Source organism: Schistocerca gregaria, chromosome 4 (genome assembly GCF_023897955.1).
Source record: "Schistocerca gregaria isolate iqSchGreg1 chromosome 4, iqSchGreg1.2, whole genome shotgun sequence".
Lineage (NCBI taxonomy): Eukaryota > Metazoa > Arthropoda > Insecta > Orthoptera > Acrididae > Schistocerca > Schistocerca gregaria.
Genome location: NC_064923.1, coordinates 225,752,167 through 225,768,484, shown reverse-complemented (window position 1 = coordinate 225,768,484; position 16,318 = coordinate 225,752,167). Strand labels below are relative to the sequence as shown.

Here is a 16,318-nt window from a genome sequence, read left to right as displayed (position 1 = left end):
ATCAAATCTATGATATGGTTTACCATCGTAGGTGGACATCATCTCTTGCACGTAACGTCCATACACATCATCGAAATGTCAAGGAGATCCAGCTATGATTTCAGCGTACATCAGATTCGATGAATGTTCAACCACCTACCGTCATTGAAGTAAGGAGTTTTCGTTGTAGGTAGAGACTTTTCTAAAGACCGGTTATACAGTGATGCCCTTTCACACCACACTCCATCACGTTCTCTATCTATGGATGGCAAAGTTTCAACATTAGGCCCGTTGCTGTGTATGTAAAACGGAACGTATTCGAAACTACGACCACTTCCCAGCCCTATGAAAACATATGAGAAATTCAAACTGATGTTGAAATGTCGACAATGACATCAAATTTTACGAAGGAATTTCTATGAGTATTTTTTCATTGTCAATTTTCGGAGAGGTACATTTGTCACGCCATAAGTTCAGATGGTAATATGTATTAATATATATGCTTGTAGTATTCTTCCCCGTGAAGTGAACAAATATTATAGATTCATTATGCAGATCTTTGTTCCATCCATTTAATGCTCAACTCTGCCAAAAATACGATCTGTTACCATCCTACGTGATTCATTTGTCACCATCAAACAAAAATGTTACAATGCCTACATATTACACATCCTATAAGCGTAAAACGAAGAACATATATCACAAATTCTGTATCGAAGCGGCACACGACAGTTTCACGATTTACGGAAGTAAGTCAGTAACAAACATGTAAGATGGAGAGGGAGGAATTTTGCGTTTACCTATTACTGGCCTGTGCAGTTATACTGCACAATGGCAATTCCTTGGTATACTTTCAAGAAGAGCGTACATTGAGTGAAGATCGTAAGTTTCATCTATCTCTGCTAAATAAATCTGATTTCGACTGATGTGTACTGGATAATTTAAGGGTCAATACATTTCTAGTTCTTTATGTCTTCAAACAAGTGAGCAAGAAAAATATCTACTCTTATTCCAGGTGAATTGCATTGTGAGTTTTCTTGGACCAATAAGATTATTAATCTTCACTACACAACTAGTGGCGATTCCTAACCATTTGTCAGTTTTGTAATTTATCTGAAGAACTAATTTCATACGAATTCCAAGTTAGCTAGAGTGTCTAATAATCTCTGTTCGACAGGTAACGTAGAACAAAAACAAGTTAAGCTCCTTAGGCAATCTTTAGAGGTTGATTAATGTTTCAAATATTCGTTTTGCAGGCCATCAGTTCGTCTGGACAGAACCCACACTGTCGTGCAAAAGGATACAAACTACTGCCTGTGTATTTCACCAGCATCTTGGATTGATCCGTCGACAACATTCGTCTAAAGGCCATTTCCTCATCCAAATAAGAAACTTATTAAGTGCAAAATGTGAAAAATCACTGGCATCGCATCATTTCAGCATGTTGTAGTATGTAGCTTAAGATAAATACACGATTAAAACAACTTGTCTTGAATATTGGGTTGTAAAGCACAAAACTTGTACCTCATATGAGTCTTAATTCAAAGCCATATCATCACATTTGTAATACAAAGGGAAACTAATTTTTCTCATTTTCTTAACCACATGTAGGGTTGCTAATCAACTGAAAAAGTAATGTGACATGCATTTCAAAATTAAAAGTTTTTAAGGCGACAATGTACAGGATGGATATATTTTAGAAAACGCAGTTCACTTTGCTGTATTGACGTTTCTATTGGGGACAGAGGCAACTGAACATGCGCGGGCCGATCCTATCAGTATTTCATGCTGTTCTTTTTAAACAGAGCTGTACATATCCTAAGGACCTAAAAAACGAGCAACCTCAGGTAAAGATGGAAGTGGTTTTCTCGTATAGGAAGCTGTATGACAGAGCAACAGAGGAACAGTAAACGTTAGGTACTGTAGCACCTGGAAGCAAGCACAGAATAGACTATGAACGGCTTCATGCGGCCGTTTCATCCTCTCCATTAGCCCATTGTAACTGGTCCTTGTCATCCTGGATACACTACCACTGGGACGGAGTTGAGTTGGTCCCAGACGCGCCCTGTAGGGGACGGATCTGGGGAACTGTTGTGCCACCAGAGCACCTCAACATCACACAGACAGTACATAGACATAAGTGTGCCTTGAGTGAATGAGCACTGACTTGTTAAAAACTTTATCCACGATATTGCCATAGGAGGGGCTAGTAAGACCTTCTGGGTTCTCACCAGTGATACAGGATGGCACAGGAAGTTGCATGGAATCCATTACATGTTCTAAGGTAGCAGGCTCAGATGTGGAAGAGTTACGATGTGTTTGGTGCACAATGCGCCGACCTTCCCTAGTGGCAGTTAGATGTGGCTGATCCTAACCCTGAAGACGACTATGCACGCCCACACCTTCCCATTCAGTGTGACGTCTGGCCATTGTTATCTCTAACCGCCCCTCTAGATTTCGATATTGCCCGATTGGACCATCCGGTCAAATGCGTACCCACAATGAGGCCCTTTTCTAACTTACCAGGTGATGATAACGCTGTCCTGCACGGGTGCCGGCATCTCAGTCTTCTTCACAGTGATCGCTTAATATTTGAAGCTGTTTACGCCTCTTTTTGCTCTATCAGGCCTTGTAATAACACTAAACACAAACTTTCCTAATGCACATATTCAGGTTTTGGCGGCGCAAAGACTGTTCCATTAAGTTTCGGTTGTGCAGCCGCAAGAAATCTCCTTCCTCTTCTAATATTTCGGCAGTATAACGTTCAACCATCTTCAGAGTGAGCCGCAAGACTGCCACTCCAGTGCTTCCTTTATACACGTGTACCGCACGACTGCGCCGAACCAAAACATCGAAGAATGGTTCGGCACAAAGAGGATGGCACTTTGGGACATGTATATACGAAGCCGACGCACACCGATCTGTATTTACGTGCAAATTGCTGCCACCATCCTGCCCAGACAATGAGTGTTCTCCGAACTTTGACCCACAGAGCGCATCTTATTTCTGACGAAAGCAGTCTGCAAGATGAACTTTCCCACTTACAAAGAGTGTTTGAAGACAATGGGTACTCTCCACAACAAATACAGAGGGCACTAAAAATGAAACCGAAAGAGGCCACAAAGAAAGCAGAAGAAGATGAAGAAACCTTTAAATCGATGGCCTTCCTGCCATATGTGGGTACCCTCTCATCAAAAATATGACGCATCCTTGGCAGACTCAAAGTAAAAGTGCTTTTGCATCCTCCACCCAAGACACCTGCACTCCTGGGCTCCATGAAAGGTGATTTGCTGCTCCGAAAATCTGGAGTTTACAAAATTCGATGTGAACGTGGCCTTTCTTAGATCGGACAAACAACTCGTACTGTCCAACAAAGATGTACAGAACACCTGAGGTACACACGACTTTTACAACCTAATAAGTTGGCAGTATAGAGCCCTGTATTGATAATGGTCACAGTATGTTTTATGACAACGTCGAAATTTTGGCAACTGCGTCATCCTTTTGGGACTCGATAGTGAAGGAGGTGATTGAAATTCTCTTCGCGATGAATTTAATTAATAGAGATAGTGGTTTCAATCTTGATAAATCATGGAATCCGGCACTTGCTGTAATAAACTCACCAAGACGTCGTCACAGTGCAGCTCACAATGATATATCGATATGCCAACACAGATCAGCTGCGGAGTCATAGATACAATTCGCGCATTATGCACGTATCTGCCGCCGACCAACGTCTCTGGCGCATTTGCATCTGTGGCCGCATGCGCAGTCGTGCGGTATACGAGTATAAAGGGACGAAGCGAGCACTGGAGCGGCTTCAACACCCAGGCGATCATTGTAGGCAAAACCACCCCTTCCTTCCGCCTCCTTGATTTCTATCTCATCGTCTATGGCCGTCCTATCGCCCTCACTCCCACCCTAACGTACCTTGGCGTCACCCTCGACCATCGCCTCTCCTGGACACCCCATCTCCGGACAATCCAAGCCAAGGCACACTCCCCACCCCGTCTCTTCAAGCTCCTTTCAGGCCGTACGTGGGGTCTGGAACCATCCACCATCCTCCACACCTACAAATCCCTCATCCGCCCTATCCTCTGCTACGCCCATCCGGCCTGGAACTCCGCCCCCCTTCACTACGTTTTATAAATCCCTTCAAATCCTTGAACGCCATGCTCTCCGCCTCGCCTATCACATCCGTCTCTCCTCCCCCACGCGGATCCTGTACGATCCCATTCCTTTCTCCCACCTCCTCCTTTCCCTTGAAAGGATACAGATCCTGGACACCTCCCGCAAACTCGACCCTCCTCACCCACTTGTTTCGCCCATCCTCTCCCACCCCCATCCGCTGCCGCGCCTGTATTCCCACATCCCACCCGGTCTCCATCTCTCCACCCTCCTTACCATCTCCCAAGGTGGCTTCCGCCGGCTCCCCTTCCCTGATTATGTCCTCCTCGCCACCATCTACCCCTCCTATCAAAATTGATCCTCCCCACCCCCACTCCCATGTCCTCTCCTCTTGGCACCCTCCCTCCATTGTCTTTCCTTTTTCCCCATCCCCTTCCTCCACCCCTCTTCCCCCGGGCTCCCCCCTTTTTTCTTCCCCTCCCCTGTCTCCCTTGCGCATGGCATCTGTCCTCCCCTCTCCCTGTCCCACTCGCCTTCCCCTCCCCCTCCCATGGCAGGTCCTCGGACTCACACATGCTCAGTGAAGATTCGCGCGTCGGAGATCATCGCCATCAGTGTCTTGTGTGTGTGCCTTCGTTTTGTGTTTAGTGTTCTTTCGCCATCACGCCACCACTGTTCACGTGTGCCGTCGCAGTCATCCGTGTTAAGTGCACTGTGTCAACAAGTGTTAGTGTTTTTTCTCGTCCAGTGTGAACGGCTTCATGTTTATTTTTTTTGTATCTACATTCTTTGCCCACCGTTTTTATTGTATAGTCTGTGCCACCTACATGTGACATTATTGTACCACTCAAGGCTGAAGAACAGCGTAATATGCTTCATCCAGCCCGCCTTGTATGAGGTGATTAAAGGAAAAAAAAACTAGAGCGGCTCCTCCGCCTCACTCATCTCCTCTCCTCCAGCTTAACTCCTGTCACTCCGCCATTTTTGTCTCCCTTGACCTCGAAAAGGCCTACGACCGTGTCTGGCATCCCAGTCTCCTGTTTACACTCCAAACCTACGCCCTTCCCATCAATTACATCCGTCTGATGGCCTGTTTCCTTTCCCACCGCCCCTCCTATGTTACCATCCATAATGCCAATTCCCACACCTTCTACCCCTCTGCAGGCGTGCCCCAGGACTCTGCCTCTCCTCTACCTCCTGTACACGGCAGATATGCCCTAACCCCCCCCCCCCCCCACCCCCCTCCCTCCAGTACGCCTCTTGCAATATGCTGATGACATCGCACTCCTCGCCCTCGCTCCTACCCTCCAATGGGCCCAACACCTTCTCCAGAATCACCTCGACCTTTTTGCAGCATGGTGTAACCGGTGGCTCCTGAAAATCAATCCTTCCAAGACCCAGGCAATCATCGTAGGTCATACCACTCACTACTTCCGGCTCCTTTATTTCTCCCTTACTGTCAGCGCCCGTCCTGTCCGCCTCACCCCCACTCTCACCTACCTTGGCCTCACCATTGACCGTCACCACACCTGGATCCCTCATCTCTGCTCCATCCAATCCAAAGCCCACCACCGCCTCTGACTCCTCAAACTTCTCTCTGGCCCGACATGGGGGTTGCACCCCTCTACCATCCTCCACACCTACAAATCCTTAATCCGTCCCATACTCTGCTATGCCAGTCCTGCATGGATATCTGCCCCCCGAAATTCTATAAGTCCCTCCAGATTCTTGAGCGTCATGCACTCCACCTCGCCTTCCGTATACGCCTCCCGGCCCCCACGTGGATACTCCATGATCTCATTCCTTTCCCCAATCTGCTCCTATTCCTCGAACATATCCACATTTCTACACCTCCTGCTGTCTTCAACCCCCTCACCCCATGGTTGCTCCTCTCCCATCCTCGCCCCCTAACCACATCTTCACTGTTGTATCCCCCCTACCCTTCATCTCTGCACCCTACATCTCCTTTCCCAAGGTGGCTTTCATCAACTCTCACTCCCTCCATTTAACCCTCCTATCAACTCTTATCCTCACTCACCCTCCTTTCCTCTGTCCTTTTCTGGGCTCCCTCTCCCCCCCTTCTATCCTCTTTTTTCCCCACCTCCGCTCTCTCTGCCCCCTTCTCTCCCCCGAGTCCTTTTGCATTTCCCTCCTCTGCCTCTTCTTATTCCCTCTCACGTCTGCCCTGCCCCTCTCCCCCTTATGAGTCCTCTCCCTCCTTGATTCCCCCCCTTTCGTTTTCTCCTCTCCTCCTTACTTGTTTTTCCCCCTCCTCCAGGTCCCACCCGCATCTGCCTTTGGCTCGGGAGTGTTATATTTGTGCCACCATTTTCGTGCAGTGTTGTACAGTGTGTGTTTTTCCAGTGAGCGTTCCGTGGTGTGTCTTAAGGGAAGTGTAGCGAACAGCCATCATATTGTCACTGGGTGTGATTTTTTTTATCTCTTGCGAACAGAAAACAGACTGTCGCCATGTTTTTTAATTGTGTGTCTATTATGTTACTTGTCTGATTCCTGTGTATTTTATCGACATTGCCAATCCCTTTTGCTTTCTGTTTTAACTTTCCGCATTTTTACGCCGTTTTACACTTTAAGTCATCATTTTATCGCCTGTTTTACCTTGTTTCTTTCTTCTTCCTTATCTTAAAAAAAGTCTGTAGGCGTACTAAGCTGCTGCCAGCAATAAAAAAACCTGGAGCGGCAGTCTTGCGGCTCACTCTGAAGATGGCCGAACGTTATAAAGCCGAAATATTAGGAGATTTCTTGCGGCTGCACACCAGAAACTTAATGGAACATTCCTAATGCACTTTGAGAATTGCAACTCCCATCATTTAAGTACTCGTCTATGGTGTGTGTGTGTGTGTGTGTGTGTGTGTGTGTGTGTGTGTGTGTGTATGTGTGTGTGTGTTTGAGTGTGTGTGTATGTGTGCGTGCCATGTTACAGTGATATCCGACCATGTCTTCAGGGTGCTTTATTTCTTTTGTCACAGACAAAACGTTTTCTTTAGTCAATAAAAACGGTAACCATCCGATAAGATTTCCGACTCCAGCGTCAGTCTTGCTGTAGGTATTCTCTCGTGGACACCAGCAAGGATCTTCGGGTAAGAAGGTCTCACTGAGCCTTATACTGTACACCCATAGTCTAGCAGCGATTTCTTGAAAGCTCTACGAAACTGGACCACAGGATCCCTGTCCTTTCCCCAAAGCCTGTGACTAAGGTATTTTAAGATATTATTGCCTTTTTGGACCCTTGCCTTAAAGCGCTTTTGTATGTGGTAAGCACAAAAGTTGCGAACCAAAAATAAGGCACAGAGACGCCACGCAGTCTATATGAGGTAGAATGGTGCCCTTCATAAGAAAGTAACGTAAATTAAAATGCCGATAGGAACAATCCGCAGAAAACGTAAAACTCTTCTTTGCAGCCTAATATTCCTCCCGCTTCACTGTACGTCGTCTGCTGCAGATTCAGAACACGAACAAAAAATTGCAAAATCATCACAAATAAGAAGCATTGTGCAGGGCTCCTTCCTGTAGACAGGAGGCTGTTGAAGGCTAAAGCAGAGACGGTAATCCTTAAAACACTCCGCTGGGGGACAGCATTCTTCTGCTGAAAATTATCTGACAGCACAGCACCAACTCGATGTCTAAAAAAATGGTGAAATTTGGAGGACCGGATGAAGAAGGGGAGGTGGCTACGGAAGCCCCAGTGAAGAAGGCGTTCTACAACACAGTGTTTCCAGGCAGTGTCTTACGCCATTTGATGTCAAAACATTACATCGACAATGCTGTGTACTTAGGAATGCCTTATGGATAACCGTCTCGAGTAGGAACGGGTTATCGACAGCGAATCGTCATCCCCTCAATTTACTCTGGTCTCTATGATGTAGACTAGACGTCGGTTAACCATACGCTCTTCCTTAGACAGACGACGCTTTGGTAAATACTGTGACAAGTTCGGTCCTTTGCTAGCCTGAGAAGAGCTGTCATTATTCCTCGCTTCATTGGATGGGAGACTGGCCTGTCAGCCATGTCGAAGTCTTGAATCGCGATTGGCAGTAGTATCAAGAGCCTTAGTCAGAGTCGAATCCATCTCCCACGTGGAAAATAGGTACTTGTACGACTCATAATCGCTGGCCCTGAAGTCTAACCCACTCGTCTCAATGGTGGCACGGTAACGACAGAATACTGAATCTAGGCTGACAGTGGCAGTTGTTGGTGCAAGAGGCTCTGCCATCGTCTGTGTGATGTCTCTGGATGTTGTTTGCAGACAACCGTGTTTCAGCACCTCTGGTATAGAGAAATGACTACATTTATCATAAATCATCCTGATGACTCTCTGTATGCTATATGGAGTGGCTCGAAGAGTCCAGGAACTCTTGCTATAATATTTTCTAGCATTCCCTGATAATAAGACAAGCCTTGGCTCTCGCCAGTCGAAAAGCTGCAATATTTTCCGTCGTTAGGCGCTTCTTAAACCGTCACAGAGACACGTGCCTAACTCAGATTACTGTGCGATGCTCATCGGTCCACCAAGGTACAGGTTGGCTTCTAAGACGACCTGACCACATTGCAGAAGGCAGCGATATGGTGGAGCGCTTGTGAGATGCGGTCCATTTATGGCTTGCCTCAGTGTTAAAACGCAGCCATCTACCTGAACTGGGTCCAGTTGGCTCTACTGGTCATCCACTTTGGCGGGGCCTTTTGAGGGAGTGCTCCATATGGTACAGGAGTCGTGAGTAATACGTGGTCACAGGAATTAAGGTCATCAAGAATTTCCCATGCAGAATCTACGAGGGCAGGAGAACAGAAAGTGAGGTTGATGGCTGAGGATGACCCACTAATAGCGTTGAAATGTACGGGACAACCTTTAATTTTGGTTACACAGCTCCGCAGACATCATGACGCTCTCCAAAACTCACCGCTTGGACCAAGTATAACGGAAGTCCCATAATACACTAAGGACATTAAAATCTCAAAGCAGAAGAGGTCAAGGGGGAACTGTTCTAAAAGATTCTGAGAGACTCAGAATCTATAGCTTCCTGAGGTCTTACACACAGAGAGTAAATAGTAATTCGCCGACTCACATAAACTTCAGTAGCTACTGCTTGTAAGTCAGTCACCAAGAGCAGAGCAGTCTGTTCATCCTTGCTAAAGATTGCTTGTCCTGGAACATATGGGCTTCATATGCTGTAAAATGCGTTCCTTGTAAGCGCAGTTTCGGTACTTCCAATTGCGTATTGAACCCACTGATGTTTCATTGTAGTATGGGAGCTCTCTATCATGGAGGCTGCACTTTCCAACCGTCTCTGCGCTTTGGTGGAGAACTGGCAACAGGTTTAGGTTCAGTCTTGGGTTGATGGCTCCTGTGGGCAAGACTTCCCATACCACTGGCAGTCGCTTTAGAACCGTTAGGTCAAGTTATGTCGACATGGGGTTACGGTTTACCATCAGTTTTCACCTGCGATGGTAGCTTCTTATTTGATTTTTGGTCTGGCAAGATTTGGCAGGAACTGCCACAGTAGTGGTGGTGGCAGTGACAACTGTTTACCAGACGTTGACTCAGGAGGCACTGAAGGCTCTGCTGTGTCCTGTCATTCTAGAGAGGTCTATGGATTCTGAAATAACTGCAGCTGAACAAGTTCACTTTTAAACGCAGTTATTAGTGCTGACACTGGCAGCCACCATTTGTTTAGAAGCATAGGTTATCGGAAGAGGGTTTCTCAAGAGCTAAAGCGAAGGATGTATTGAAAGTAGGAGGCTGCAGGTTTTTTTTTTTTTTTGTTTTTTTTTTTTTTTTTTTTTTGCCTCTCTATACGGGACACACATCGCTTGTTTCATCTCCTGTATCTTATGTTCTTCAAGGAAGCTACTGCAATCTCTAGTCCGGAAGGCGAGATGCGCAGAGCAATTGACACACTTCGGAGATGAACAACCGACTTGTACATGAGCAGCGGCCTTACTGCATATGTCACAATTGGCTTCTCCCTTAAAGCCGATAGCAGTGTGCTAAAAGCGCTGCCATTTGAAACAGCCACTAGATAAGGGACACAAGGAGATGGGATCCACTCAGAGCCCGGCTTGTCAGAGTAAGCTATACAAGTGAGATATGGCAGTTTCACGAATTTTCGTGCTAATAACAGTTCCACCTAAATAGACATGCGTCTCATCAACGAGCAACACACCTTGAGACCGGAGGGATTCTTAAAGACGTTTTCAGCAACTCGCGGTTCAGGTGGCCAAGCCAAGAGTCTTATTCCCTGTGGCACACAGTGTTCGACTGTCACGTCGTACAGTGGTCGCCGAGGCATTCCCAGAGCTTGCTAGCGATGCTTGCCAGGCTCGTGCTCCAGGAACTCCGGGGTCCGAAGCCGGTACCCAGCAAAAGAATACTGTTCCCCTGATTGCACTGATTTGAGATTTTTATAACCTTTACGGCAAAGATTGCCTCTTGAAAGAACAATTAATCTCGGCATTACACATAAAATTATTGTTTACAATTCTTTCAGTTAGTTACATGACATCTTTTAACAGTTCTGTGGCCGAGCGGTTCTAGGCGCTTCAGTCCGGAACCGCGCTGGGTCGCAGGTTCGAATCCTGTCTCGGGCATGGATGTGTGTGATGTCCTTATGTTAGTTACGTTTAAGAACTTCTAAGTCTAGAGGGCTGATGGCCTCACATGTTAAGTCCCATAGTGCTTAGAGCCATTTGAACCATTTTAATTGTTGCACCATTTGAAGGAGGTTTACGATAAAGTTGCAGCTTCTTGTTAACTTCATATTTTTTAACGCAGCTCACTTTTCGTAAGATTTACGTACCATCTCTGCTGTTCTCGACGAAACATAGCCAAAATATATTGGTAGAGGAACATTTGTCATCAGTCTTCTCAATTTTCTGATGCTGCCTTTCACGAATTCCTCTTCTGGTTCAAATGGATCTGAGCACTATGGGACTTAACATCTATGGTCATCAGTCCCCTAGAACTTAGAACTACTTAAACCTAACTAACCTAAGGACAACTCACAACACCCAGCCATCACGAGGCAGAGAAATCCCTGACTCCGCCGGGAATTGAACCCGGGCGCGGGAAGCGATAACGCTACCGCACGACCATGAGATGCGGTCTCCTCTTCTGGGCCAATCTCTTCATCACAGAGTTACAGAATCAATATCCGCAAGTACTTCTTTGAAATACAATCTAAGACCAAAAAAAGATTACTCTCTGCCCTACCTTCCTGTTCATGAAAAGTCCTGTTCCCGTACCGAGCAAAGTGGCAGAGTGGTTACCACACTGGACTCCTATTCTAGAGCATGAATTTCAAGCCTGCGTCTGCCCCTCTTGATGTAGGTGTTCCGTGATTTCGCTAAGTCACTTCGGGAAAATTCTTGGATGGTTCTATTGAAAGAGCCCGGCCGACTTCTTTACCAGCCTTTTCCTAATCCGATGGGACCAATGGCCTCAATGTTGGCCCCCTCCCCCAAATTAACCAACCAAGTCACTCCCATTAACTATTTTCAGCTAGTGTCGATGTTACCCTATTTTCTTACGCTGGCTTTCTTTTAATTTCCATATTCATTGTCCTACGCAGAAACTGACTACTGGTCTCGTCCCCTCCACAATATTGAATATCGTCTCTAATAGTGAAGTAAGAGTGCTTCATTCAGTTATTTTAAACTTGTTGCTTCTCCTGAATGCACTCTTAGTCCAATAAAAGGTCTACCGAAACTACAGCATTGTTCAGTGGAGAAGTTCACTAGGAATACAGCGCCGTCATCCCAAAACACGTACTCCACCATAAAATCTATGGATAACGACACACTAATGAAAATTCGTTCAAAGGAAAAGTAAAGCAGTCCGGCCATCCTTTATTAGATTTTATGAAATTTCCGTAAATCAGTCCAGGCAAATGCCTTTTAAGGGGCTCTGCAGATTTCCTTTCCAATCCTTGAAACAATACAACTTTGCTGATACGACTTTATAAACGCCAATCTTCCTTCTTCGATATCTTTTAAGCAGTCAGTGGTTAAGTGTCACTTACGGCTTCGGGCTTTACTGTTAGTGAACTGGCGTTCTGGTTTAAGTGACTGTGTCCACTTTCTGCTTTACAGCAATGACAGACACCGACAACTTCTTTGGGATCACGGCTGTGGAGGTGGCGTACGTCAGGAAGCAGCTGGGCACCAACGAGGAGGACATCAAGACGACTGTCAAATCACTCCGAGAGTGGCTCAGGATGCAGCCACACTTACCCGACGCCGCAGGTCAGTACGTTTGTCGCACTAGAAGCAAAGTAATGCGCATAGAATCATCATAATTTGTGTAACTACTGGGATGTAATACTTCGTACATCCAAAAACTATTTATCTCTTTTATTCGCAGATCTGGAGCAGCACTGTCTTATCGTGGGTGTATCTGAAATTCGCTATAGTTTATTACTCATTTTACAAGCGCAGAAATAATTCAACGAAACAAAAACTTATAGTTTTGTGTATTAATTTGTGATTGCAACATAAGAAGGGGATTACGGGACAATATAAATGTGTTAATGACAAAAATATCACAAACATCTAAAAAAAATTTTTTCTTAACAGTTCTATCCTACGAAGTTTTATACAACAAATCTGCTGTCGATATGCTGATCCTTTTTGTGTTCTGTTCGTTTAACATCCTTGTAAAAATCTGCCTTCATAATCTCTATGGGAAATAATGTTCCAGAGGACTCCTTCGTTGAGCGGATGTACATCAACTGCAAGTGCAGCATGGAGAGAGTCAAAGTAGGATTAGATGCGTACTTCTCCCTGAAACACAGATTCCCCGAGTTATTAATGAACAGAGATGTGGGAGGAAGCGACATCCAGTTTGCAATGAAGCATGTGTGAGTTTTGACCTTTCTTTGGCTTTTTAAATTTACAATAGCGTTATTATTTTTTCAGTAAGTAGTTCCCTAATGGGGTTCGTGCCACAGCTCACAAATCGTATATGAATGTAGCCCAAAAAGCGTTGTTGCGCGACAAACTTTTCAAAATTTTCTGGCGCTACTTCCAGTATTCCATAACGAAGATAATATGAGATAGCTCCGCACTACCATCTAGTTACGAGCGCGCACAACAAAACAAGTTAAATTTCTTGAGCGCATAAACACAACTATGAACACTGAATGAATAAAAATAGCAACAGCAAGATGGACGGTTGATAATCAGCAGCTGCATGCGATTGTGAAAGAGAACAGTCATTCGAATAGAAATTTGGTAAAAATTGTCATTCCAAAAAGAGATATTAAACATATTCAATTCGAGTGTGGTGTTGAAAACCATATGTCACATCTTTATGGCCAGTCATTACCATATAGTCAAGTGTACCTTACAGAATTTTTTCATTGAATGTGACACAGTATTTCATCGTTGTCTTTTGTGTAGTTAAAACATTTACTCTTAGAGTCTTATTTACAACAAGCATAGAATAATATTGAATAAAATTTGATGGACCGACATCACCATTATATTCTGCAACTTTCTGTCACAGAAAGTGTCCAATCCTTCAAAAAAATATTTGGTGGGTCTAAATTCCATATATCTCGAGGGAAACTTCATTTCTGCCTTTCCTTGTATAGATATTATGCAGTTTGATGTGATCAGTTAAACAAATGTCAGTTGATTGATTTTTTCCTTTTTGTCTGGAAAACAACAAAAATAAAGTACGACATATCAGATGCTGTGGAATTGCAGTTATTATTAATAGATATAGAAATCAAAATTATTCCTCCCTCTCCAGCAATCTCCACGTTTTGTGGTGTAAAGAAAGATATAAGACTCTTCAGGTTTACCTTTTTTGGGAAGTATATCTTTTATTTGAACTCCATCATTTTTATCACTCCATCAAAGAATGACACTGCTACAGTTGGACTCAAAGTAAAAATTACAGATAAATCTCATTCCCACATAATTTCTATATAATCTTTAAAAAATCCACAAAATAGCTGTAATGGATTAAGTACATTATTTTTCTTCATTTTTATCTTAGCATTGTTAAGAATGTAACCTTCTGTAGCTAACTCATCACTTAGAGATGAAATCAATCGAATAAGAACAGGTGGGAAAATTAAAGGATACCCAATCCTAGACAAATATTGGTTTCCTTTTTAACTGCGATAAATTCGAAAAATTTTGCTGCATAATTATCGATTAATTTTGAATTGGACTTTCTATTATATCTTGTATAACAGTTGATACTACCAATACTAAAATTAATGTAAAGTTGTGCATGATTAGGATGAACCCCTATCATCTTCAATATTTATATTTATCTCTTGGATTTTTTGGGAAAATTTAAATTATTTTTACTCTTATTCACAGGAAATCAGTAAAACTGGTAGCTCTCGATTGTGTTCAATATTTATCAATTATAAAATTTATATTGTAATTTCAAAAATAACTAACCATTGATCTAATTAACTGACCAACTAACTACTTGACTGAACAACTAACTAAGTGAGCAACTAAATAATAAGTTTACTGAAATTTTTCTTCTATAATAAGTGTTTGCAAAATATGACTTTGAGCTTGCAAAAAGAGCTAAACGAAATTGAAAAATAATTAATAATTGAAGGTAGAATTTAAAAAATGGAAAAACTGCCAAGAATAACATATGACAAATTTGAAAAGGAATTAGCATCTTCTCATTGCAATTGAAAATGTTAAAGAAGGAAATGTGGATTAAGGTGACAATGTTTTGAAAGTTACTGAATAGAGAGGTTGAAAAACATATGATTCCTTAGAACTGTTTTACTGTTGAATGTAATTACCTACAGCTAATTAAACAAGGTGGTATAGATTATACATTAAGTGAATCAGAAAAAGAAGTCATAAAAAATATGAAGAAGTAAAGTCAGGTGTAAAAAAAAACGGTAATGGTGTTAAAAAACCGGAAATAAGTGAAAGAAAGCTAGAATATGTTAACTATAGTGAAGATGCTGTTCTTGGACTGAGGCATGTTGGTGCCTTTAAATACATAGGAAGATATCAGTAGCACTTGATGAAGATAAATTAACTGTTGGTAGAAAGACAAATGAAGGAACCAAAGGTTTAATGAATCTATTAACTAAAATACAGATTGTTGTCAATAATATGGGTTAAAATTTCATTTCAGTTGAATTAAAAAATTATGACGATATATTGTTTAATACAGGAGTATAATTTAGTGAAAATTTCAAGTAGAATATATATGTGTGGAGGAATCATATATAAAGGTTTGATAAAAGACTATTTTCCAAAAGTAAGAAACCCAACCATAGATTTTTCAGGTTATTCGGAAATAAGTTCACCTGAGGAAAATAGTATACAGAAAATACAGAGTAGTATATTCGGATGAATGATGTCCACCAATTAATCCATGGAGAAGAATCGGCAGGAAATAAAAACTATCATTATGAAAATTTTGGCATAGTATCGATGTTAAAAATTTAATTTCATTATTTCAGAATCAACAATTCAAAACGTCTTTCATAGCTAATCATTGTTAATAATGTTCCCCATAGATTTTGGAAAAGTGCAAAGTATGGTGAAGGATAGTAAGCTGGGCTTTAAATAATCTACTAATGCCATAGATGCATCTTCCAGGCTACTCCTACTGCATATCTTTTACTAAAGTAGAAGAAAAAACAGCCAGTGGTGATCCAGAAATATATAAATTAGTTGAGGAATTTAATAAACATATTGCTAATAGAGGTCATAAAGATCTATAGAAGAGACGTGAAGCAGGTAAAGAGCTTCAACATACTGTAGAAGAGAGAATGCATGCAAGTGATGCCTTGTTAGGAAAAAAGTTAGCATCAACTAGCTTCTACTACAGATGGAGAAATAATGATTGGAAACAGAAAATTAGGTAAAGGCTTAGGTGAGGATGACAACGGTTGGCGGGTATAAGAATACTAATATTTGCAGATCTTTTATCTATACGTTAAACAAATATTGTAAATCGTTTGAAAATCTAGGTAGTCCCATTTCATGATTACCTACACAGATACAAAATTCATCAAAACTTCATCTATATATATATATATATATGAATAACTTGGGTATTGTTTGTACTGAACTAAGTAGTGGAAAGACTTAACCAGAAAGGTTTAAAATTAATTAAATAATGATCATATACATAGTATTAATCATTTTTAACTGTTATACACAAAAAAGGAAGAGAGAGGTAAGAAAAGTGATGGAT

General features: G+C 42.6%; 1 protein-coding gene across 1 annotated transcript in view; it reads left to right on the top strand.

Annotated features, from left to right (window-relative positions):
- Nucleotides 1–16,318, top strand: part of LOC126266764 (clavesin-1-like) — a 74,779-nt gene that overhangs the window by 25,626 nt on the left and 32,835 nt on the right. Inside the window, exons 3-4 of the mRNA XM_049971284.1 lie at nucleotides 12,211–12,363; nucleotides 12,818–12,977. Of these exons, the coding sequence (XP_049827241.1) occupies nucleotides 12,211–12,363; nucleotides 12,818–12,977 (313 nt within the window). The remainder of the gene's footprint in view (nucleotides 1–12,210; nucleotides 12,364–12,817; nucleotides 12,978–16,318) is intronic.